Here is a 20,994-nt window from a genome sequence, read left to right on the forward strand (position 1 = left end):
ATTCCATTCCTATCTCTGCTATTGTCTAAACTATACCGCTCTTTCAAAAATGAAATCGGCATACTCTGCAGGATGATATCCTGAGAAATAATCATTCAACACAAGCTCCTCCGGGCTCTTCTTTCTCGTCTTTAGGTCACCGAATTGGCGCAATACTCGGCCAAGCGTAACGTACAGCTCACAGTACGCGAGTCTACTATAGTTAGCGAGCTTCACGTGCTGTCTGGAGTACAGAACGTACGGCATTCCGACGCATTGTCTCGATCCTTTCCCGAAAGCGAACAGGTATTTGTCCAAGGCCTTACAAACGACTGGATCGGTCCAGCGGTTTGGATCGAACTTGTAGGAGTCTGGGAAGATTTCTTCGCTGTGGTGCATTGTCCATGCGCTCATGCTAATGATAGTCTACTATGTTTAGTATATTGTCTTGCAGGAGTCAGAGAAACGTACACCCTCTGGAACTGCGTATCCGTTGAACTGTGCACCGCCTTTGGGAACGACTCGTGGGAGTCGGCCAGGGACACCGAAGGAGAGACTGATTCAGTTAGATGAGCCTTTAAACTAAATAGCAAAGGGCGACTACCGTAATGCCTCCTTGATAACACCCGTCTAGTGGTCGTTAGCACTGCTCAGCATGTCAGGACTGCTTGACCTACCAAGTACGGTAGCTTCTCAAGAGACGTAAAATCTATATCGGCATCTGGATCAGGAAATGCCTCCGTCAACTCGGCTGTCAACCATTTGTAAATGTCCGGATTGATAACAGTATTGTAAGTCGCAATCGTCAGTGCATTACCAGTGGTATCTGCCGCAGCCCCAAGGACAATATATGCCTCGTCCGCGAGAAAATCTATTGTTGGCTCATAGCCTTCTACATCATCGAGCTGAAGAAGGTGGTGGAATATAGTCCGCTTCGACTTTTCTCCTTTGTCCACTGCATCCTTTACGCGGAGTACCTGGTTGCGGGCATTCTATATCGATTAGCTTTATCCCGCGTCAAAGTATGGTAGTCACACCTGTTGATGCTGTAGCATGCTGCCCCAGGGCTTCTTTAGCAACATGGCTAGCCAGCTCGGCACTCACAAAGCAACATAGCGAATAGTTGGAAATGTCTGGAAGAACAAAGTTGCAGGACCAAAACCACGAATCACATCGAAGAATTCTTTCCCAAAATCTGGCGCATCCAGTAACTTATACGACTCGTCGAACGCATAGTTAGTAATGACATCCACAGATACTGCCCGAAAGGCATAATGGAGGTCAAGTCGTCCTGAGGTCTCAAAAGCCGACTGCATGCGCGAGACTATCTTTTTGGCTGTGCCTTGTACTACCTCCTCCAGGGACAGAACCTTCCTGCGCGAGAAGAATGGGTTGATTGCTGATCGTTTGATCCGGTGGGCTTCGGGACTTTCTGTGGCTAATGATGCTCTCTCTGAACCGACGGCGCGATAGAAGTCGCCGTGTTTGCCATATCGTGAGCCGATGCTGTAGATCTTTTCTAGGTTTTTTGGGTCGCTTAGATGGACTTCGTTTGGAGTGATACGAATGACGGGTCCTAACTATGTCAGTTTGGCATATTAATATATGGTAGATACCATACCATATTGCTCGTGCAGTTTCTGTATCTGTAAATAGAGCCTCCCACTGCGAGCATTATACCAATAGCAATAAAGAGAGGTCACTCCCGCTAATAGAGGCCCCGGGATGTGAGCTAGCGGATGGAAGAAGATGCGATAAACGACGACACCAATGACATTCACAGCAGCACAGAACAGCGCACTGGTAAACAGTTGCGGGCTCTCAGAAGTAAAGGTCCAACTGCCAATTAACATGGTGTTTGTGCGATGTCATGAATATCACATCAAGTCAAAAAGGGGCAGTCCTGATAGAAATGAGTCCGGCGATTTTCAACCGCCAGCTTATCAAATTGACACCCTGGTCGATATGACGCGGTGTTACATTTTTCACGGCGCAAGGCTCATTAATTTCGTTTGATTGTATTTGGAGATGATTCTATTGGATCTCGGTTAGAATATCGAGACGTACTTCGTACAAGCGGGTAAAACTTGCCATTTACTCCTCTTTTGTAGATCATATCGGCTACGGGAGCTTCGACAATATACAAGCGGCCTATCACACTGTAAAGTAGAGCATGAAGCCGATAGGGAAGAGTAGCGTATTTAGATGTAAGACGCTGCAAGAGGGAGACGGTTGCCAGAAAAGAAGGTTACGGGGCTTGGCTTTCTCACCTTCAATCCTGTCAATGCTTATATCTTTCTTATTGGTATCTACTTGTATGTATAGCATTACTCCATGGCTCCCGATAGAATGGTCACATAGCTTTGTACCGGATCGAGTTAGATATCCGCTTTCACAACGAACAATGTTATTCGAAGCAAATACTCCAGTGCAGCTGAAGACACCATCTTTGAAAACAACAACAGTATATCACGGTGAAAGAGTACTGTGCAGACGGGGACGCTAAGAGTGTATGGGAAACTTCCCATGGGGCAGTCGGGCCTTCGGCAATAGTGCTAGGCATGTTAAGTTCAAGTCAGAGGACGGCAAGCCTATTCTCTGGACACTGCTTGCGGATGCTGATGGGACACGGCATGGCACTAGCATCGACCTGGCTGAGCGCCTTGGGAACAACGGGTTGTAAATTTGAGTTCAAATAATCGGTATGTCAAGATGTATGGTGTGCTGGCCCTGCTGTGTGGCAGCTAACATGCTCGGTACTATGATAGATGATGATAGAGCTCTGGGGTGCTGAGTGTACTCTTATGATAAACGAAACACATGCTTGGTAGTGTGGATAAAGTGTTCTTGTGCAGGTCCACTATCTGTACATAGCACAAGGCAATACATAACGATGCGATGCGCGAAATGGCTGCCAGAACTGGTCGAAGCAGGGATTGGGGTTCATTACCGACGCATGCGTCCCAGGCGAATGGTAGGAAGCTGAGAATGTTCTTTTCTACTCTGGGAAGGTGGGATATTGGTGACCCACCGGGTTTTCATGCCGCTCTAATTGACTGTCGGTACTGGCCCGCACGGCTTTTGACTGATACGTGCAGCTTCCAGGTCTGAACGAGAAGTCCCACGAGGCTCAAAAGACTCTGTCTACATAAGGAGAGAAAGTATGGAATACATCAGACCAGTTTAGTTACGGCCTCCTAAGCAACATACTTGTACGAAGTACTATGTAAATAAATTTACTAGTACTTGGTAGGCGTTGTGGTGGATCATCTTCCTTACTGAACAAGATCACTCGCTCTACTATGTCCATCTAGATAATGCATATCTCAGGTCAGCGGCCCCACGCAGCTGAGTTCATAACAGACGGCAAGACGCCGTCTAGCTGGTAGGAGAAACAGATTCTCCCTTTATGGCATAAAGAGCTTCTACTGCTGCTAGTTGTGTCCATGCCGAGGACAGTCATGTCCTCGTTTCTCAACTTACGGCAGGAATTTTCTCTTAACCTGAACACTGTAATCGGGAACAACGACGGCATGACAGTTTTAAAGGGCATAGTGTTATATACTATCTTTCAGATTGCGTTAGTTATGTAAGAAATTCGGAATGGGGCGCTACAGAATTCAGCGAGTCCACCAAGGAAGTTGATTTTTACTGAGGATGATGATACTCCCGTTCGTTCAACAAAGCTCGAGCAGAGGATGGTAGCTGATGTGAAGCTATACTGACCTGGCCAAACATATTGCGAACATCGGAGGTCAATTCGTGTTTGTTGAGGTATGTCTCATATGCGATATCGGAATTGTTGGCAGCTGATGACCCGCAGCAAATGTGTACATAAACGAAAATTGCATAACAATCGGGAGCCACGGAAGAACGACGGACTCTAATGGACTTTTCTCAGAATCCCACAGGCAAGGCTTCCATGCGCGATGCAATCATTGTGCATAACCCCTCCATGGCCCACTGCCAAATGCTGCAGGACACCTCCATAAGAAGGGTCCTGTTCACTTTTATGCAGTTGCCTGGCAAGGCTAAGCCCCTGATTGCCCTAAAGGGTTCGAAGGAATATGCCGAGATACCCACTGGTTTGGACGAGCAAATAAACAGGAGCCAAGCGGTGGGCGGCTGTTGAGGTGGTCATCAGGAAGGAGGGGAAAGTGCATATGATGTTGGCAGCCGGTTGAGACCCGGAGGACATATAAAGCAGAGGCGCCGCACAGCTCAGAGATGACAGACAAAACACAATCAACCGATTCAATTATACGACAACGCATTACCTTCCCACACAAGCACAGTCCACCATGAGCTTCCACCTTACCGCTGAGGACATTGTTATTGAAGACAACCACATCCTCAAGGCCCAGCTCCGCAATGAAGACGATGAACTTGTCGAATCAACCATTGACCTGAATGAACACCTTGGGAACAACGGTGGTATGCACTTTCACGGAGCACAGAGTACTCCGTACCCGGGATCGAAACTGTATTGCCGTCCATGGATGCTAACGATATTTTTTTTGCTCGATGAATAGGCGCTTTCGAATGGGACGGTGAGAACTTCAGCGAATCTGCCGAAAACGTCGAGTTTTCCATCGAGGGTGACGGCGAGGTTCCTGTTCTTCGTGCATTGCTGGGTACTGGAGACGATGAACCGGCTGAAGCTGATATCAACCTCTCGGAACATATTGTGAACGAGAATGGTCAATTTGTGTACCAATAGAGGGCATGTGGAATAAATTTTCTGGTGTGTTCAATAATGAGAAGGGACAGATTGTCATATTCTCAAAACCCCGCGTTGGTCGATAATCTTCCTCAGTAAAACTGATGCCACCGGTATTGCATGATAACCGGCGAAGATCACGGAATGCAAGGGAAGTTAGCGGATCAACAGCCCCCAAGTTACCTAGCATACGGGCAAGGCGTTTCTCGTATAACTACTCCGTACATACCAATAATGTACGAGTGATGCGACATCTGCCCCTCCAAGATCCACTCTGTAAAGTGGCTGCCAAGCGCTGCAGGTCACCGCTATAAGCAACACCACCATAAACCCCCGTATATGCGCCGGGATTCAATTCATCTGCCTGACCAGGCTGACACCCTGGTTTCTCGGGTGGGTTTCGTTTCATATGGGGGACAAATGATCGGGAGACAAGTGGTGCTCGGCGGTTGTTCTATTGAAACTGGTCGACAATAAAAGGAGGGGGAAGTTCCACATGGCGGTAAAGGAGGACATATATAAAGATTGACAGTCTGCTAGGAAAAGGACAGACAGAGAAGACATCCTCGATCAATCAATTCATCCAACCTTGCCACACACACACCCCCTTTCCCCCCAAACACTTCACAATGAGCTTCCACCTTACCGGTCAGGATATCCGTGTCGAGGACAACCACATCCTCATCGCCTCTCTTCAGAACGAGGAGGGCGATTATATCGAGTCCTCTATTGACCTAAACCAGTTTATTGGAAATGACAACGGTATGCTGTAACAGACTGGAAGGTCAATTGAAAACATGAAAGCTAACAACTAAACTGCGCTATAGGCAACTTCCAGTGGGACGGCGAGAACTTCAGCGACACCGCTCAAAACGTCCATTTTGCCATTGAGGGTGGCGCGGATGTCCCTGTTCTTCGCGGAGAGTTGCGCGACCTCGAGGGCAACTGGGATTCCCGTGACCTTAACCTCGCCGAGCGCGTTGTGAACAACAACGGTCAATTCGAGTTCCAGTAGAGTACGTTTGATATACATGTTCATGTCGGGTCAAAGGATGACGGCTAACGAGCGGGCCGCAGCGCAGCGTACCAATGTTCGGGAATGATGGATGGGAGCGATGCATCTTTGATATCGACTGGCTTTGGATACCAGTTTAGCTATGATCAAATTATAATTTTATGACGAAGATCTGTCCTTGAGCATAATTTGCCTTTCAAATACAGTAATACCCCTCCGAGGTCCACCGTACTCCATCGAGTAGTCGCCAAGCGAGCGCCTGTCTCCGTCGCGACTGGCCTTCACAAACCCACTCGCATGGGCAAATGACATGAAGATAAATATGTAAATGTACGCCCGGAAGGAGGGGGAGTTCCGGATAGCAGTACCGGAGAACATGTGAGAGACCGGTCACCAGTTGAATCCGAGGCCGAATCCTCGATTCGGGAGGAGAGGTAGAGTAGTCACGGAGAACACCATTGACGGCGGGGACAGCTCCTGCTGTCCGGGATGAGCTGGAAGGAAATGAAGACGGTTGTCCAGTTCCAAGTAATCGTTATTAGCACGTCCCCTTGTCCCTGCAGTATGTAACAAGCATACAGCCGCACAACCCCACTATCATACGTCCACAATGGTCTCCCCTTTGGCGATCTCTGGAATATAAATGGCAACACTGCAACGTCGGGAGGGATCGTGGAGAGATGGTAAGCTGAGCCTGGGAGAAAATTCTTGGACTGATGACCATGGAAAATTCTACTGCTCCTGTCCCGGTTCCAGTTGGTGGAAGGTATGTTTGGTGTGCGGTTGTTGGACCGGCTGTGATGGCTTGTGTGCAGTGTTTGGATACGGTTTGGGATGCCGGCTTGGCTATGATTGCATAAGTGCATCCGCCTGATATTTAAGTAACCGATCTTTCTGAATCCAACAAATACCTCCCATACGGCGAACACCATGATGCTATACAGGAACACATTGTCACCACTCCCACGTAGCACTGAGTCCTGTTCTGTTGAAAACACTCCACGGGTATGGAGTACATGTATAGTATCAGTACACCCCTAAAGAGGGGAAGTTACATGGCTGCACAAGACAGATGAGACCAGCTGGGGGCCAAATTGTCTATATAAGGGTGGGAGAAACGCCGGTTTGCTTCATTCCAATCCATCAATCAATCAATTCAATTTTACTGTTCTCTATACCAACAGAGACTGTCTCTACGACATCACCATGAGCTTCCACCTTACCGCTGAGAACCTCCGTCTCGAAGAGGGCCATATCCTCATTGCTCAGCTCCACAATGCAGATGGCGAGCTTGTTGACTCGTCTATTGACTTGAATACTATCATCGGCAATGTTGACGGTATACCCTTACCCGCTGTCTCCAGATAGATAATTGAAGCTAACCGCTATAGGCCGCTTGGAATGGGGGGGTCAGAACTTCAGCGAGAGCGCCCATGAGGTCCAGTTTGGCATCGAGTCCGAAAATGAAGTCCCTATTCTTCGGGTTTTGCTGAAGAATGCTGATGAGCAGTGGGCTGCTGCGGATGTCAACCTGTCTGAGCGCATTGTCAACGAGAATGGTACCTTCGTGTTTGTTTAGTAGTATGGTGCCATGTTTTGGTATACAACTGCCCTTGATCAGAGGCAGCTGGTATTGAATAAAGTCATATGACGGGGATTTTCATTCTGAATATAAGTTGAGATTCATTATTGTAGTATGTAACATTACCGAATATCAAAGTAAACACTGTAAGTCCCGACCCAGCCTTTCCGAACCAAACAAACTCCTTCCATGGAAGCGCCGTAGATCGCCATAGTTGAGTTTATTCATCATAAAAAGGGTAATAAAATAAACCAGTGAGAAAATCACCAAGCATACCCCCCTTCGGCAACATCCCAATCATCCCCATCCCAATCCTCGTCCCCACTGATCTCATCATCGAGAAAATCCCCTTCGCTGAACTGCGTTTCCGTCGGACGTTGATTGTCAATTCGGACCATGACAGCGTCGCACATGCCCTGAACCTGCATTGCACGAGGTTCCTGTTCGCCGAATCCCTCCGCTGCAGTGCGACTTGGCGATGAACTACCTTCAACGTCATCATCGTCGTCTTCGAGCTCCATGATTTTGCGCTGCGCGAGACGGGCGCTTTTACGCTTCGATGGTGTTGATGGGCCGCTATTCGGTGTATCAGAGTGGGGGCCAGCAGTGTCTTCTGCAGTGCCTTCAACTGGATCGGGAGGTGGCGGGGAACGCGGAAGAGTGCGCAGATTGGGGTCCGGAGGTGCACTGCGTCGTAGAAAAACATGCTCCAGTCGTCCAATCCATTTTTCTCGGAACGTTGCACGGTCGCGCCAGCCAATTTTTAAGATTGCACTGATGACGAGCCGTCGCAAATTAGGTAGCTCTGGTGCGGCATTAATCAAAGATGTGAAGAAGACCTCCGCAGCTGCGTCGTCCCACCTCCGAAGCTGGATCAACTCAATGTCTTGCAGTGTAGATGGCCATGTTGGGACTTCCGACGAGCGAATGAGTTCCGGGAAGTGAGGTTCCACGTCGTGATAACTGGACCAATCGTGGATCGAAATGTCCATTTTGAACCTTTTAAGGTTTTTACACGATCCACCAAGTCCGACAATGAAAGACATGCTCAGATGACGGTTGTGGCTCAAATTGAGTTCACGTAGATGCTGACCGTGAGAGGTGAGGAATGCGCCAAAGTTCGCCGTCGTTACTTCGTCACAATTGTTGAGGGTCAGGGATGTGAGTGTCGTCGGGAGGTGGGGCAGGAGATGCTCGTTGACGATGGAACACTCTATAAACACCAACTGACGCAGTTCCGGCAGTTCCTTGAGGGCTGTTGCGAGAACGACCTCCCGTTCGTTAGAGATATATGCGTCACCCTCCTCATCCCACTCCTCTGACGCAACGTGCAAAAAGCGCAGCTCTTCTATGCCCTGAAACGCAGGCTGCAGATGCTTTGTCAGGGCATGCGGTGCCAACTCTGGCGTTTCCATAAACCGACAGTTCCAGTCCCAACTGCGAAGCCGAATGGCACTGTAGGCAATCGACTCAAAAAGACCCTCTGGGTACCCCCATTTCGAGCGCGCACGTTGCCATGGAGGAATGCCCACGACGTAGTCCTCTGCGTGGTACAGTCGCATCTTTTTCACTTGCGGCGTGTTTTCAATCAATCTAGGCAATTCAAAATATCCCAAGGTTGGGCCGCTTTTGTATAAGAGTAAGGCTTCTACGTCAACATGGAGTTCCTTAATCTTGTTGGTGTAATTAGTAGAAAGAGAGTCCTGAGGCTGAGACAGTAGGCTAAGCAGGCCATGGCACTTGGCAGCTGGTATCAAGGGCGGAGAATAGTAGAGAGCTGCCAGTGCAGGCTCACAAAATGCATGGCACAGTAGAGCTACCTGGACAAGCCACTGAACAGAGCCCGTTCTAGTGACGCTCCTCTCATCCACCAGTGGTCGTGATGCGTAGAAGAATATGTCGAACAGTATGTGGTACGGCAAGTGCTGCCATGGAGGTATAACGCCTGATGTGAACAAAGGTATCTCATCCACTTCCACCTTCTTTCGTTTGCTCCGGGGTCTGCCCAAATCCATCCGCGAATTGTTCATGGGGCGTTTTGAATGTCTGGTCTGAGAGCGGGTCTTGACCGTCCTGTCACGACGAGGTCGAGAGGCGGTGCCATTGCTGCTCGTTGGGGCGGGCAATGGATCAGGCGAAGTACCAGGCGCTTCCATTACATTTTCGTCGCTTGCGTTTCTTTCGAAGTTGTCATCCGATGACTCCTCCCTGTATGACGGTGGCATACGATTCGAACTGCGGGGCCGCAACGATAGCGATAAGCGACGCAACTCGCCCTCTTCGGAGTCCCCATCACCATTGCCATCGGGCGAATCATCCGAGCTGCTGTCTTCATGATATGACTGGACTTTCAATCGACTGGACCGAAGCGGGCGTGAAGGATCGGAGCGTCTCGAGGTTGCCATGACAGATATCCGCCCTAGCGAATACGATTAGAAAGGGAGCGTGGCAGTTAATCGAACATGGTCAGCAGTGTCCGTTAAAGCAGGCGTATAGCCAGGAGTTATAGAGGACCGAGTATATCAGCAAGAAAATATATTGATCACTGGCAGCGGAAGAGAATCAGTGAAAAAGGAAGAAGACATGGGATGATGAGGTCAACTTCACTGTCAGGTTTATCGATAAGGCGAAATGTTCCTGCCTTATGCAGCCTATTCTCTGAGGCATAAAGAACACCGGATGTGGCTAGCCTGCCACGTGATAGCTCAGTTGCTCAGGCACCAGCCCCCCCCGCCCTGAGGCGCCAACGCTAGTCCTAGTCAGGAAACGCGGGGATTTCGTCCCAAAATAGCAACGTCCAGCGGTCGATCAGCCAATCACCAGTCATGATTCAAGCGCCGGCCATCCTGCAGCCTCTGGCCCCAGCACACACGACCGCCATGTCCAGATCCTCTCCTTCTCCTTCTTTTTCTTCCTCCTCTCTCTCTCGCCAGTGTTGCTGGTGATGTGAGCAGAGACGGCGCTATCTCACTGGAATCGCGATTGTCTGTTTGTTGATGTATTCCCCGATTGAGGTGGCCCCTATTTACCGGTCTTTTTTGCGCCATATACAAAGGGACTTGACCCTGTCTCATTGCGCCGGGTGATCCGGAGGCCTCTTTTTTGTGCATATATTCGTCGCATTCGTTTGTGATTGGGTCTTTGGGCGCGCACTATATTAGGTCCGATTCTTTCGATCATCCCACGTGCCTGAGGGTCCGATATATCGGTCTGTCCTCAGTAATGGAGGGCTCGTTTTCCGGCGTGATGAATCAACCAGATCGGGGGGAATTGGGAGGGAATCCGATGGTTGTTCAGCAGTACGCGAGATATCCACCAGCGATGGAGCCTGCGCTGCCCAGTGCCTCGTCCATTGATAGCTCTCGCAGTCGAGTGGCTGCCTCCAAATCACCTTCACTTCAGCATAAAGAGACCCCGCGCAGTCTACAGACATCCCCGACAGTTCAGCGATCAATGATTCATCGACCACCGTCGGTGCGGTCGGGGCCGTCAATGTCCCCTCCAGTGTTTGATTCAATGCGCCAGAGACAATCGAGAGAGTCAATGGACCAAGCAGAGGCCCGGACACTGCCTCCACGAGATATTACGGATCAAAATATTGACGATGCATATGTGGCGTTCATTTTCTACTGCAACCCCAATGTTCCCAGTTCCGTGGACTCGTCTGAGCTACGGAAGACGTTTCGATCGCCTCCTCGCAGTGATGGAAAGAGCTTTAGCATCTTCAGCTTGTGGGAGCTGATCCAGAGGTTTGACGCCAAGGAAGTGAAAACGTGGATTCAATTGGCCATTGAGCTTGGAGTTGAGCCTCCATCTATTGAGAAGAAGCAGAGCACGCAGAAGGTGCAGCAATATGCTGTTCGACTCAAGGTTTGTGCTTTTATTCAGCATCTTCTGGTCTGATTTGGCTAACTATTACAGCGCTGGATGAGAGCGATGCATGTTGATGCTTTTTTCGAGTTTTGCCTTGATCATCCTCATTCATACTATACACAGCGCCCCGCCGCCAATGCATTGGTCAGCGATAGTCGTGACGGGGTTCCATTGGAAGAAGATCTTGCTTTGCGGGCACTTGTCCCACAATGGAAGCCAAAGCGAGGCAGGAAGAGGGCAGAAGACAAGGAAGACGACGAAAAGCCAGCTAAACGGCCTCAGTTGGATACTTCTGTCGGAATCTTACATGGTGGCCCTTTTCAGCCACATTCTGCTGCCTTTCCCCAGAGTGCAATTCCTTTTAGCGCTTTTCCAGACGAAGTGGAGTCTCATGACCCGTGGATGACAGCAACGTCTGCATTCCCGGCCGATGCGCCGCAAACTCAGCAGGGACAGGATTTAAGATGGCGCGCCCTCGAACGCGATGCGTCTCCCGCCAATTACCCGCAATCAGCCATTATTCCTCGAGGGCATCACCCCTCAGATGTCTTTCTCTCTGCTGAGCCACGATCAGCAATCACGCCTCCCCCTGGTGACAAGGCACGATCACGCAGACGCCATGGGCCAGCTGTGTCGTCCGCTTGGCCCAGCAGCAACGGTTCATCCACCGGAAAAGCTCGAGGCCGACCACCAAATCGTGGAATTGTTTCGGGTCCATTTTCTTCGTTCCCTGTGAATCCGGCGCGTGACGAGTCATCTCATGGGGAGCATTCCGCTCGACCGACCTCTGCAGTGGGAATGGACCAAAATCCTTTTAATCAATTTCACTCGCCTACCCCTTTCCAGCAAGGTGCTAAACCCGGAAAACTTCAACTACAAGTTCCGCAGAATACAGGTGCACCTGTCCGTCTAGCAACACCGCCTACAGTCATGGTGAACGGAACTGATCCATCAAGAGCTGAGCCTGCGCCTGATACTTTGGGTGCACAGCCAACCGACATTAAACCTGATAACCTGTATGAGGAGCTCGTGCGGGTGTTCGCGGATGAAATTCGGCGCGCAGACATGGGAAGTAGACATTCGCCATTTAGACCTGATGAGGCACGCGGTCTAGCAAGGGCTGCTATCAAGCAAGTCACGTCTTCGTTGCCAAACCTGTCTCAAGCAAGTTCGACGCGCTTGGTCGCCTTTCATCTCGGATTCGGGTCACTTGCTGGTTATCAAGGGCCCATTTCCGGGTCCACGGTGGTGCACGGGCATTCATCATCCATGGTCCTTGGAGCAAATATACCTTCCGGGTTTATATATAGAGTCGAACGCGAATACACCTATGGCTCTGGCCTTGTAACAAAGGTCACCTGTCGCGGGCTGCGCATTGAGCCCGACGATAAAATAGACACCGCATCGCAAACCGAGGAATCCAATAACATAAACGAACTGGATGGTCATAGTGACGCGGAATTCGAGGTCGACGGTTCTGAGAACGGCGTATCAGACGCTACATGGAAACAGCGGTATATGCGCCTTCGAGCGCAAATTCAGAAGAAGGAGAAATCTTTGTCGCAGTATAAGCGCAAGATAATGGAGTCTGTCATGGCGGAAATTTAGCCGTTGTGAACATAGTACATATGGATTGTTTTGTTTATTGTACAGTTGGCTTTCAGATACCCCTATCGCGTTTGGAATTAGGACATATCATAATGGATACAAGAACCTTCAACCAATCTTAAAGCAAAATACATCACCGACCAGCCTACTCGAAATCCTCACTCTTGCCCTAAGCCTTCGCCAAAGTCCCCTCTTCCATATCCTCACATTCATCCTCGTCATCCTTAACAGCATCAAGACCAGCCTTCTTCACCATCTTTCCCGCGCTCTCAGGAGCCTTATACTTCTTTCCTTTCTTCGACGCTTTGGGCTTGCCATTACTATCGGTTTTGGTCTCAGAGTCAGTAGTCTTACGTTTGCCGTTCGCCTTTTCCTCGCCAGTGGTGTTCGTGCTGCCGGTAAGGGTGGAGGTGGTTGTGGCAGTGGTATCGTCACTATTGTTGATTCCGTGGGCCTTCATGAGCCTGGAGTATCGCTTGGCACTATATTTATCAGCTTCGTTCTCTGTTGACGATTGTTGAGAAGGAAGTGTAGGTGGTGGAGGGGAGGAGGATGTACGCCGCTCCACGGGAAACGATGGAACATTCTTTCGCTACCTCGGTGTAGTTTATCTGCGTAGTCACTGTTAGTATACCGTGTTGGATATTTCACGACAGGTGAGATGGACAGGAGAGTACTTTTCCGTTGTCTGAGTGCCGGATGCAGCTTATGAGAAACTGGAACTGGTCGTCGTTGGTAGTGCGGGACATTTTGCGTTGCTGTATGTGAGATTGTAAGTCTCTTTGGGGTAGGGGAGTGCTTTTCTGGGAGTGGATGGTATAGGAGATGATAAGAGATTTACCGATAGAGGAGCAGAGGTCGGGCGCCAGTATTGTTGATTCACTAGGTTGTTGTTATATGACAATGACTTTGATTCACTTGATAAGGAACGAGCAACAGGATAGATAACGGACATTCAGTGCCTTTGATGAAGGATTAAGCATTACATATGTACCATGGAAGACCAGGCGTCAAACAAAGGGCACATCAACCTGCATCCTCTAGATATAAACACAAACACACAAACATGTAGTCGCAGTATCGCTGTTCAGTCAGTCAGTCAGTCAGTCATAAAATAACCACTGCAGGGATAAAACATACTCAAACCTGCAACTTGAAAACCAACTTCAACCCCGACCTCATTGTCTCCCTATTCAATAACCTCCGTCGTTCCGACTTCGCCTTTCCAATCGTCTGTGCTGCTATGCGGAAGATTCGTCTACTCGGCGTGTCCAGCTTCCTCCTGTTCGTTCTTGTTGTAGTTGTTTCCGCCTGCTTTTTGCGCTTCTTAGATGGTGTTGAGAAACGTGGGAAATGGACTGCGCGGAAAGTGGTGGCTTTACCTAGGCCGTGGACGTGACCGTGACCGTGACCGTTGGTGGTAGCTCCACATTCTGCGGTAGTGGCAGCAGTAGAGACGGTCTGATGAGAGGGTTTCTTGGAGCCATCGCCGTTGTTCTCCTCATTGTTATTGTTAGTGGTGGTGGTGTTCTTGTTGTCATCCTCGCGCTTACGCTTGTTGGTGACTTCGACAGCAGCATTGCCCTTGGGAGCCACATTATTCACGCGAGGACGACCCCTTTTCCTTTCTGGAGCTGGGGCTGGAGCTGGGGTTCCCACTCCCTCGCCAGATACAGCCTTACCGGTGATCGTTTTTCCCTCGAAGTTGGCGAAGCCATAGCGGTTGCGTAGGCTACGGAGACGGTTGCCGGCAGAGAAGACGTTTCTGTAGCCCAGGGTTTTGGCGACTTTGTTGAGATTGATCTGTAGTCATTGTATTAGTTAGTATTTCGCTGTGCGGCTGGGTATGGGATCTGGGAGAAGAGAAGGATACCAATCTGTCTTCGTCAAGGTTCTTGAGACATTCGATGATGAATTGCTTGTCATTTGTAGATATTTCGTCGGTGGAGGACATGGTCTAGGGGGTCTTATTGATTTTTTGGGGAGAGTAGAGGTTCTCCCTGAGAGGGGAGTGGGTGGATGTGTTTTTGTAGTGTGCAGTAGAGAATATTGAAGAGGCAAAGAGCAAATGGCAAACTTATTCAGGGATAGCGCAGACAATGTAGGATAGAGAGGAGAAGGAAGTTGCACTACTGGGAGAAGGAGAGAGTAATATAGTCAGAGGCTGGAGGGACATTCACAGCGAGACAAGTAGTGGGCCAAGATGCGAGAAATATGGCCTGGGCAGAAAAGAATCGATTCTCACGACAGATTCTAAATAACAACACTCCAATGTAATCCAGCATACGCCATAGCAATCAAAAAATATCCAAATAAACGCCGATTCCAACGTAGCTAAGTCTCCTGCTCTCCCTCCAATTTGACCGGCTCATTTGATCCTCCATCCCTTCCCTCACTCTTCACTGTCCACGGGGAAGACACGCTCGATGGCATCTCAAATCCTATTGACATTGGCGAAGAAAACGGCGACATACTCGTGGATGTGGTCAAGTCCGTTGGAGCAATAGTCATTGGCGAATATGGTGTGTATGTAGTGTACGGAGAATATGCGTAGGACGGGTATTGCTGTTGATAGAACTGCTGCTGTGGACGATACGGCTGCAACGGCCTCGTATATAACGTAGTCGGCAAAGAAGCATCCTCCAGTGTTGGGATCTTCTGCAAATACGGTTCTGCCTCCGACTTGATATACGGACTCTGGCTTGGATCATATGCCGTCTCCGTCCCTGTTTCCTGCTTGACTAGTGGTGCAGGGGGGGGCGAAAGCACTCCTTTCTCTAGACCAGGCTTGCTTTCCTTCTCGCCACCGGTTTTGGTGGTTTTCTTCGGTTTCGAGGCGCGTGGCGTGGAGGTTATGCCTTCCATCTGCTGCTTGAACCGGGAGAAGCGCATTCGGGCGGCGTGGCCATTGGATATTTCCAGTTGCGAGGCTACTAAATTCCAGTCAATCTAGTTCGTTAGCTTCTATTCCTAGGCCTGTGGGAGAGAATACCTACCGACTTCAGGTCTAGCTGCTTGATAATGGTGTAGAGGAATTTGGCCGTCGGGCCGTCAGTGGGCATCGCCTTGCTGCGACGAACGGACATTGCGTAGAAAAAATCAGAAAATAGACAGCTTCAAACAGGGAAGTGCGTGATAGAGAAGAGAGAAGAGAGAAAATTTCTTGTGCTGGAATGAGAATATGTGGTGAAGTGCACCACTAGACAAGGAAATGGTATATATATATACATGTCCAGCTGTTGTTTTCAGAACAGTTCCCACTGCATCTACCACACCACAGCTTCTGGACAAAGAATAAAGCCGAAAAGAAATAAAAAATGGTATATGCGGTCTTTCTTCTGTCTCCACTTGTATAGAGAGACCTGCATTGGATACATGGATTCCTGCAGCAGCAATGGTCGAACGCCTTTCAGTCTACTTTCAATTTTACTCTTGCTGCAATTTTTTCTTTTGTTATTTCTATCATACGGTTCAGAGACTTATAATTGAACATTTTAACAGACCAAAACAAACCTGGCTCTGTTTTCCTGTTTTTCAATACCCTGGCTTATGCAGAGAACCGACAGAAAGAAACCAGGCAGAGAGGTATTTTACATTCATACAGCAGAGACAAATACATTATCTTGACTAGATTCCCCAAGCATCCATACAATCTCATGTCTCCGTCGTTGTGTACTCTCGTCCTGAAAGACTACACCTGCTACTCTCGCGACAGTTAATTCTCGGGACATTTGCCTTTGGGCAAGCTCCCCTCTTCGGACTGACGCATTATTGCTAATTTGGTCTTGTTCTAGGAGGCAGTATGATGCCTTCGACATGAATCAAGGGTCCGAAACAAGACCGAAGCAATCTAGTCGTCCCATTGCACGCGCAACAAACGATCCCACGGAGCTCCAACAGCTTGTAACACGATAAAAACTATGCATAAATACTAAGACAATACATTCTCGATAAATTGGGGATTGTGTATTGTTCAATCTGAACGTTTATCGCTACATGTACCACACGGGTTCTTAAGGTCACTTTACAAGGACACATTGGAGTCGACAGCCAGGCGAGCTAGGCCTTTTTATGCTACCTCTTAGCTCTCTTGCTATATATTCGACGATCGCGTGTCTGGGAGGAGAGAATGGTGAAATAGGCTGCTCAGTCGGTCGCTGGCGCCCGTGGATGCTTTGGGGATTGGAGGGGTTGCCTTTGCGCTGCACTCAAGTAGTGCACACATACGACAGCAAAGAGCTATGTGGAAATATGCTCTACTTTGGTACTATGATTGCGTATTGTTCCAGCTTTGGGTAGGTATCGTAGGTGCTAGCGCTGCTAAGGCCCTGAAACTTGCCTGACCGATACTGTCGCAATGCTACCTTTTTTTACCAGAACCGACAGTCACTAAGTCTTCGAATACTCGTAGACTTGATCTATTATTCATCTTAGATGCTCAGTGCATGCGCTCACAGAAAATCATCTAGGGCTGAGTAGACGGAGACAGTTTATCCGAAGCCGGTGATAAAATGCATGTAGACCACCTCTTTCTCCTTCTGTTCTTTACACTTCGACTTCAAAGCTATTGGACATGAAAGCACAGAAAAGGACCCCAACTAACTCTGTCTAAGGTTGTATTATAATAAAGCTACAAGGTACGTCTATCTACAATGTTCATCGCTTCTATACTAACGACACCAGACTACCTCTCCGGCCGCATCGCAACGTTGTCTACTTAAGTTTCATCCCACCCCCCTTTTTTCTTCCTGCTACGCTACCTTCGAATGTCCTTTTTCGAACTGCCTAGGGTCATTCACCTCGAAAAGCCCGTCCTTTTTGTCGCTCAGGCGACGACAAAGGCTCAGTAGAGGATGATTGGGCTTCATAAACCCAAGAGACCCGCGTGCAAGATCATTTTTCAGGTCTTGTGAGACTGAGGCGGGTCTGCATTCACCTTGAACTGGTAAAAAAGAGCAAAACAGGGCAGAATAAGCTGGGTTGGTGCCATTTGCATGCAAGCCAGGCTCGGCGCTGGACCTTATAAAAACAAAGTCCTCACCTGGCGTTCTCTTTCTTTCTTTCATTCTCCTCATCTATATTTCTTCTTGATTTCCTCATTGTCTGCTTTATTCAGCTCCAAACGTTCTCTCTTTTCACATTTCCATCATTCTTAGCTTAAGCCTTTCTTTCTTATGTGTCCTGTTTACTGATTATGACTGCACATAACCTGTCCTCGGGCCATGATCTTCCTGTCAATGGTATTCCGGCCGATACCTACGTTGACACCCCCGCGACTGACGCGTTCAACGAGTACGTCCATTCGAGCAACCTCCCTGGGAGCTACGAATCCATGATGAATGGCATCAATGGTGTCAACATGGAGTCGCCGTTCGTCGATCCCGTCCTGGCTACCATGCACATGGCTGGCACTCAGTTTCCTATGGCTCCCCCTCCTTTGCCCCAGCAGTTCGCTCAGGGTCAGAACGTGTTGAACTCTGTTGAACCGTTTGTGAGCCACCAACAAGCTTATCCTGGGCTTTCCCAGGACCAGTCCCAGACCAACGGCGACACTGAGAGCAACGCGGCTACTGCTGACGAAGCCAGCTCTGCTCGGGGCCCTCTCACTCCCGTTGATGACTCCGCTACCAACGACAGCGCGTCTCAGGGTAGCGAAGACTCCCAGTCCAACTACGAGGCCATGGCACAGCTTGCTGCTGGAGGCTCTCGCCGTGCCGAGGACAGAGAGTCTCGTGGTGGTGAGCAAGCTGCCACCCAGCGCGAGCGCAGAACCATCTCCTGGACCCCTGAGACCCGTTTCGAGCTGCTGCTCCAAGTTGCCTACGAGCGTCGCCACGAGAGTGTATCCGAAGGGGCATGGCACCGCATCGCTGATGGCTCTCGTGGCGGATTGTGGAAGGGCGCGTCGTGGAACGGTGTGCGGTAAGTCTCATTCCATTAACTTCCAACTGATATTAATCGGGGGCAGTCTCGAATTCTCTCGCCTCATGTCCGAGCGATTCGGTGACTATGCTTCCGCCGATAACGCCCGCGCCCGCCGTGCTCAACTTGACGCCGTTGCCCTCGCCCAGCGTGATGGCCAGCCGACCACCGTGATCCCAGAACTCATTCACCCTCTCCTGACTGACGCGGACTTTGAGCCGGCCCCGCGCCGCCGCCGTGCAGCTGCCGAGCCTGCTGAGGGTGATGACCAGAGTACTGAGAATCGCGGCCGTGGGCGTGCTCGCACTTCGTCTGCCCCGAGGACTACTCGTGGTCGTGGCCGTGGCCGTGCCGCCCGTAACCCGCGCACTCCACGTACCCAACGCACCCGCCGGGCTAACCGCACCACCCCCAACGGCGATACTGATGCAGAGAATACTGAGATGATCGATGCTGAGACTAGCAACGCTGAGTCTGGAAACGCTGAGAGCCCTGCCGCTACCGCTGAGGCTGCTTGATTTTGGTAAGTACAGCTTGATCTTGCATTCTTGCCTCCATGTTGTCGAATCAAGCTAACGCTCTCACGGATCTGTTGTTTAAAGGACTTTACGGCTTCACTGTCTAAAGGACTATTTTTTCTTCAACGACTTGGGTACCCTTCGATATCGATTCAGGATCCGGATAGGATATGTAGACCGCAAGGACAAAAAAAAGTTTGAATATTCAAAACAGGATAAAGCGACTGGATATGGCGGATGTGAATAATATGGAAGATTGTAACTACTTGATGAGATAGTCTAATATCTAATGTGGTTCCCTCAATTCTGGTATAAAATCGACGTCGTCGTTAGATGACTAATCCGCCCCTCATTGACTTCATCGTTGAAGGGTATCTCTTCATTTCCAATTGTATTTGTTGCTGTGTATCAATTGCCTTGATAACTATATGATACCCAAAATGTCTCTCGTCGCAGTAGGAGCCTGTTATGTCGATACCATTCTAACGTGAGTCGACCCCGTTCATCCGCGACCAAACAATTAACATACTCAGAACACCCCACTATCCCGGCGAAGATGAAAAACTACGAGCATCAAGCATCTCCCGGCGACGCGGAGGCAACTGTCCCAACACATTAGAGGTCATCCAACAACTGACAGCAAGAACCACGGATGCTTCATTGAACCTCGTGGCCATTCTCCCAGAAAAGTCCTCCGTGGCATCGCAGCAGATCAAGACTGCGTTTGAGCCGGAAGTAAACTTGGATCGATGTATTTACAGGGAGGAATTTAGTGAGCCTGCGTCGAGTTATATTATCAAGAGTTCTGGGACGGGGAGTCGGACGATTGTCAATTATAATGAACTGCCGGAGATGAGTGTTGATGAGCTGAAGAGGGTTATTGATGAGGTTGGACCGAGGACGACGTGGTTTCACTTTGAGGTTGGTACTCTTTTAGCCCCATGGTAGTGAATGTGAGTGATATTGACGTCTCAGGGCCGTATACCCGATGTCGTTCTGGCTGGTATCAAGTATCTCCGTCAACAGTTCCCGTCGGTTCGGGTTAGTGTTGAGGTTGAGAAACCTCAGCGACCGGGGTTGCAGGAATTAGCTGTCGAAGCTGATGTAGTATTTTACTCGAAGAGCTGGGCTCTGGTTAGCATGGTATCCTTTGATGCTTGATGACTCGCTGATGATTACAGGGAAATGGTTATAAATCGGCTGAAGAGTGTCTCCGGGAGCAAGCCAAGTTGACGCACAATGCGTATGACCCCTCATTAAATTACGGCGTGTTCTGACTAACTCTCCAGGACCCTACTCTGCTGCACATGGGGCCAAGACGGCGCCGTCGTTCTAGAAACCAAATCTACCATTCTAATCCACAACCTGGCTTATTCTGCACCTGACTTCGAAGTCGTTGAGTAAGTCCACCCCTCCTCCTCTCAAGTGATTCCTGCTTATCTTGTAGTACAATTGGCGCCGGAGACACGTTTATCGCTGGAATGCTGTACGGCCTGCTTTGGAAGGATGACTGGGATACGACGAAGAAACTGAGCTTTGCGAATCGGGTTGCTGGGATGAAAGTGGCGCAGGATGGGTTTGCCGGTTTGGCACGGGCGCTGGATACGTAGTTTCTGACAGCATTCGGCTCTGTATTCTCTTTAAACAACTTATATATCTGTAGCTGAGAAACTTCAGATCGGAAAGCTCCATTCCTAATCGGGAAATAAAAACACGTGATAAGGCGGTGAAAATAGAAATATTCTGCCCGCAATTTTTGCGATTTTTCGGAGCGCAT

General features: G+C 49.4%; 11 protein-coding genes across 11 annotated transcripts; 6 read left to right on the plus strand and 5 right to left on the minus strand.

The window, feature by feature from the left end:
- On the minus strand, positions 1–1,866 carry EURHEDRAFT_532034 (cytochrome P450). Its single transcript, XM_040787206.1, has 8 exons — positions 1,601–1,866; positions 1,092–1,555; positions 1,017–1,049; positions 657–971; positions 584–609; positions 451–535; positions 242–405; positions 1–193 (listed from the first exon to the last, which is right to left on the minus strand). The coding sequence occupies exons 1-8, from the start codon at positions 1,830–1,832 to the stop codon at positions 31–33; spliced, it is 1,482 nt and encodes a 493-aa protein (XP_040637370.1). The 5' UTR covers positions 1,833–1,866; the 3' UTR covers positions 1–30.
- Positions 1,867–4,196: 2,330 nt separating this feature from the next.
- On the plus strand, positions 4,197–4,806 carry EURHEDRAFT_141782 (CVNH domain-containing protein). The gene is made up of 2 exons (XM_040777770.1): positions 4,197–4,410; positions 4,512–4,806. The coding sequence occupies exons 1-2, from the start codon at positions 4,281–4,283 to the stop codon at positions 4,697–4,699; spliced, it is 318 nt and encodes a 105-aa protein (XP_040637371.1). The 5' UTR covers positions 4,197–4,280; the 3' UTR covers positions 4,700–4,806.
- A 522-nt stretch (positions 4,807–5,328) lies between these two features.
- EURHEDRAFT_459686 (CVNH domain-containing protein) lies at positions 5,329–5,714 on the plus strand (the record flags this gene model as incomplete). Its single annotated transcript, XM_040784602.1, has 2 exons — positions 5,329–5,461; positions 5,527–5,714. 2 exons carry the CDS (start codon positions 5,329–5,331, stop codon positions 5,712–5,714), a joined length of 321 nt encoding a protein of 106 aa, XP_040637372.1.
- A 138-nt stretch (positions 5,715–5,852) lies between these two features.
- Positions 5,853–6,783, minus strand: EURHEDRAFT_141718 (uncharacterized protein). The gene has a single exon (XM_040777769.1). The coding sequence runs from the start codon at positions 6,644–6,646 to the stop codon at positions 6,158–6,160; it is 489 nt and encodes a 162-aa protein (XP_040637373.1). The 5' UTR covers positions 6,647–6,783; the 3' UTR covers positions 5,853–6,157.
- A 137-nt stretch (positions 6,784–6,920) lies between these two features.
- On the plus strand, positions 6,921–7,293 carry EURHEDRAFT_404092 (CVNH domain-containing protein; the record flags this gene model as incomplete). Its single annotated transcript, XM_040780284.1, has 2 exons — positions 6,921–7,053; positions 7,106–7,293. The coding sequence occupies 2 exons, from the start codon at positions 6,921–6,923 to the stop codon at positions 7,291–7,293; spliced, it is 321 nt and encodes a 106-aa protein (XP_040637374.1).
- Positions 7,294–7,363: 70 nt separating this feature from the next.
- EURHEDRAFT_414102 (uncharacterized protein) lies at positions 7,364–9,975 on the minus strand. The gene has a single exon (XM_040782336.1). It carries the CDS (start codon positions 9,699–9,701, stop codon positions 7,560–7,562), a length of 2,142 nt encoding a protein of 713 aa, XP_040637375.1. The 5' UTR covers positions 9,702–9,975; the 3' UTR covers positions 7,364–7,559.
- Positions 9,976–10,518: 543 nt separating this feature from the next.
- Positions 10,519–12,777, plus strand: abp2 (putative ARS binding protein Abp2; the record flags this gene model as incomplete). Its single annotated transcript, XM_040779127.1, has 2 exons — positions 10,519–11,166; positions 11,218–12,777. 2 exons carry the CDS (start codon positions 10,519–10,521, stop codon positions 12,775–12,777), a joined length of 2,208 nt encoding a protein of 735 aa, XP_040637376.1.
- A 1,140-nt stretch (positions 12,778–13,917) lies between these two features.
- EURHEDRAFT_379033 (uncharacterized protein) lies at positions 13,918–14,731 on the minus strand (the record flags this gene model as incomplete). Its single annotated transcript, XM_040779128.1, has 2 exons — positions 13,918–14,580; positions 14,651–14,731. The coding sequence occupies 2 exons, from the start codon at positions 14,729–14,731 to the stop codon at positions 13,918–13,920; spliced, it is 744 nt and encodes a 247-aa protein (XP_040637377.1).
- A 380-nt stretch (positions 14,732–15,111) lies between these two features.
- On the minus strand, positions 15,112–15,863 carry EURHEDRAFT_404096 (uncharacterized protein; the record flags this gene model as incomplete). Its single annotated transcript, XM_040780285.1, has 2 exons — positions 15,112–15,726; positions 15,774–15,863. 2 exons carry the CDS (start codon positions 15,861–15,863, stop codon positions 15,112–15,114), a joined length of 705 nt encoding a protein of 234 aa, XP_040637378.1.
- Positions 15,864–17,971: 2,108 nt separating this feature from the next.
- Positions 17,972–19,217, plus strand: EURHEDRAFT_379035 (uncharacterized protein; the record flags this gene model as incomplete). The annotated part of the gene is made up of 2 exons (XM_040779129.1): positions 17,972–18,699; positions 18,746–19,217. 2 exons carry the CDS (start codon positions 17,972–17,974, stop codon positions 19,215–19,217), a joined length of 1,200 nt encoding a protein of 399 aa, XP_040637379.1.
- Positions 19,218–19,616: 399 nt separating this feature from the next.
- EURHEDRAFT_414106 (pfkB family kinase) lies at positions 19,617–20,987 on the plus strand. Its single transcript, XM_040782337.1, has 6 exons — positions 19,617–19,704; positions 19,751–20,138; positions 20,193–20,351; positions 20,399–20,460; positions 20,507–20,617; positions 20,665–20,987. The coding sequence occupies exons 1-6, from the start codon at positions 19,658–19,660 to the stop codon at positions 20,825–20,827; spliced, it is 930 nt and encodes a 309-aa protein (XP_040637380.1). The 5' UTR covers positions 19,617–19,657; the 3' UTR covers positions 20,828–20,987.
- The last annotated feature ends 7 nt before the right edge of the window (positions 20,988–20,994 follow it).

Source organism: Aspergillus ruber (genome assembly GCF_000600275.1).
Source record: "Aspergillus ruber CBS 135680 unplaced genomic scaffold scaffold00020, whole genome shotgun sequence".
NCBI classification, from domain to species: Eukaryota; Fungi; Ascomycota; class Eurotiomycetes; order Eurotiales; family Aspergillaceae; genus Aspergillus; species Aspergillus ruber.